Source organism: Nicotiana tabacum, chromosome 17 (assembly GCF_000715075.1).
Source record: "Nicotiana tabacum cultivar K326 chromosome 17, ASM71507v2, whole genome shotgun sequence".
In the NCBI taxonomy this organism is placed as follows: domain Eukaryota; kingdom Viridiplantae; phylum Streptophyta; class Magnoliopsida; order Solanales; family Solanaceae; genus Nicotiana; species Nicotiana tabacum.
Window position 1 is genome coordinate 105,579,755 of NC_134096.1, and position 1,385 is coordinate 105,581,139.

A 1,385-nucleotide genomic window follows, 5' to 3' on the forward strand; every position below is an offset into this window, starting at 1 on the left:
TAAGAGTTTAGTAATTTAGTTGTAGGAGGAGTCTACTACTTTATTTATTTGGCTATTTAAAGCCCTATGATTAATAAAATTTTAGAGACAGTTTTTCAATCCTATTTTCAACCTTCTTGTTGCTTGCATATTTTTTCTAAAATCCATAACAGTGGTATCAGAGCCTCCATTGATTTTGACGGATCTCTGAATTCGCTGAAAAGCAACCAATTTCAACCACTTTCAAACCATGCGTATTTTTACCCATACCGATTTTTAACCAAATTTTTAACAATGGCAAGCAGCGGTCTCTCTTTGAATACCCCACAAACTTTCACTGGTGAAAACTATCAGATTTGGTTAGTGAAGATAAAATCTTATTTTGAAGCTTATGATCTATGGGAAGTTGTAACGGAAGACAAACTTATACAACCACTTCCTCCAAATCCTACCCTTGCCCAAATCAAAGCTCATTCAGATGAGAAAACCAAAAAATACAAAGCCAAAACTATAATTCAAAATCCAGTAGCAGATTCAATCTTCTCTAAAATCATTGCATGTGAGACAGCAAAAGAAGCTTGGGTAACACTCAAACAGGAGTATCAAGAAAGTGAACGAGGCAAACAAAATCAGATTTTAAATTTGAAAAGAGATTTTGAATCTCTTAGAATGCAAGATTATAAGACCATCGCTAAGTATTCTGACCGAATTTCTTTAATTGTCAATAAAATCAGGTTACTTGGCGAAGATTTCAAAGATGACAGGATAGTTGAAAAAATTCTTGTGATAATTCCCGATAGATTTGAATCCAAAATTTCCTCTCTGGAAGAGTCTAAAGATCTCTCTACCATCTCTGTTGCAGAATTAATAAGTGCTCTTCAAGTACAATAGCAAAGAAGGGCCTTCAGACAAGACAAAGTTACTGAGGGTATTTTTTATGCAAAACACCAAAAAGAAAAAGTCGATTATCCTTATTGCAAATATTGCAAAAAGAAAACGCATTTAGAAAAATTTTGTTGGTGGAGACCTCATGCATTATGTGAAAATTGCAAACAAAAAGGTCATGTTACAAAAGTGTGCAAGTTCAAAGATGCTCATGCACAAGCACTAATAGCAGAAGAAGGAATTGAGGATGACCTTCTTTAGACTGCAGCAACAGAAGCAAGGAGGAGTGTTGGATTTTGTATCTGTTACTGCTACTGTTTTCTAGAATAATTAGTTGTTTAGTTTTAGGAGGAGTCTGCTAGAAGATTCAGAATTTTAATTATAGTAAGAGTTTAGTAATTTAGTTGTAGGATGAGTCAACTACTTTATTTATTTGGCTATTTAAGGCCTTATGATTAATAAAATTTTAGAGATAATTTTTCAATCATATTTTCAACCTTCTTGCTGCTTGCATATTTTTT

At 33.2% G+C, this 1,385-nt stretch overlaps 1 protein-coding gene across 1 annotated transcript; it reads left to right on the plus strand.

The window, feature by feature from the left end:
- The first annotated feature begins 273 nt into the window (after positions 1-273).
- LOC142172024 (uncharacterized) lies at positions 274-870 on the plus strand. The gene has a single exon (XM_075235776.1). The coding sequence runs from the start codon at positions 274-276 to the stop codon at positions 868-870; it is 597 nt and encodes a 198-aa protein (XP_075091877.1).
- The last annotated feature ends 515 nt before the right edge of the window (positions 871-1,385 follow it).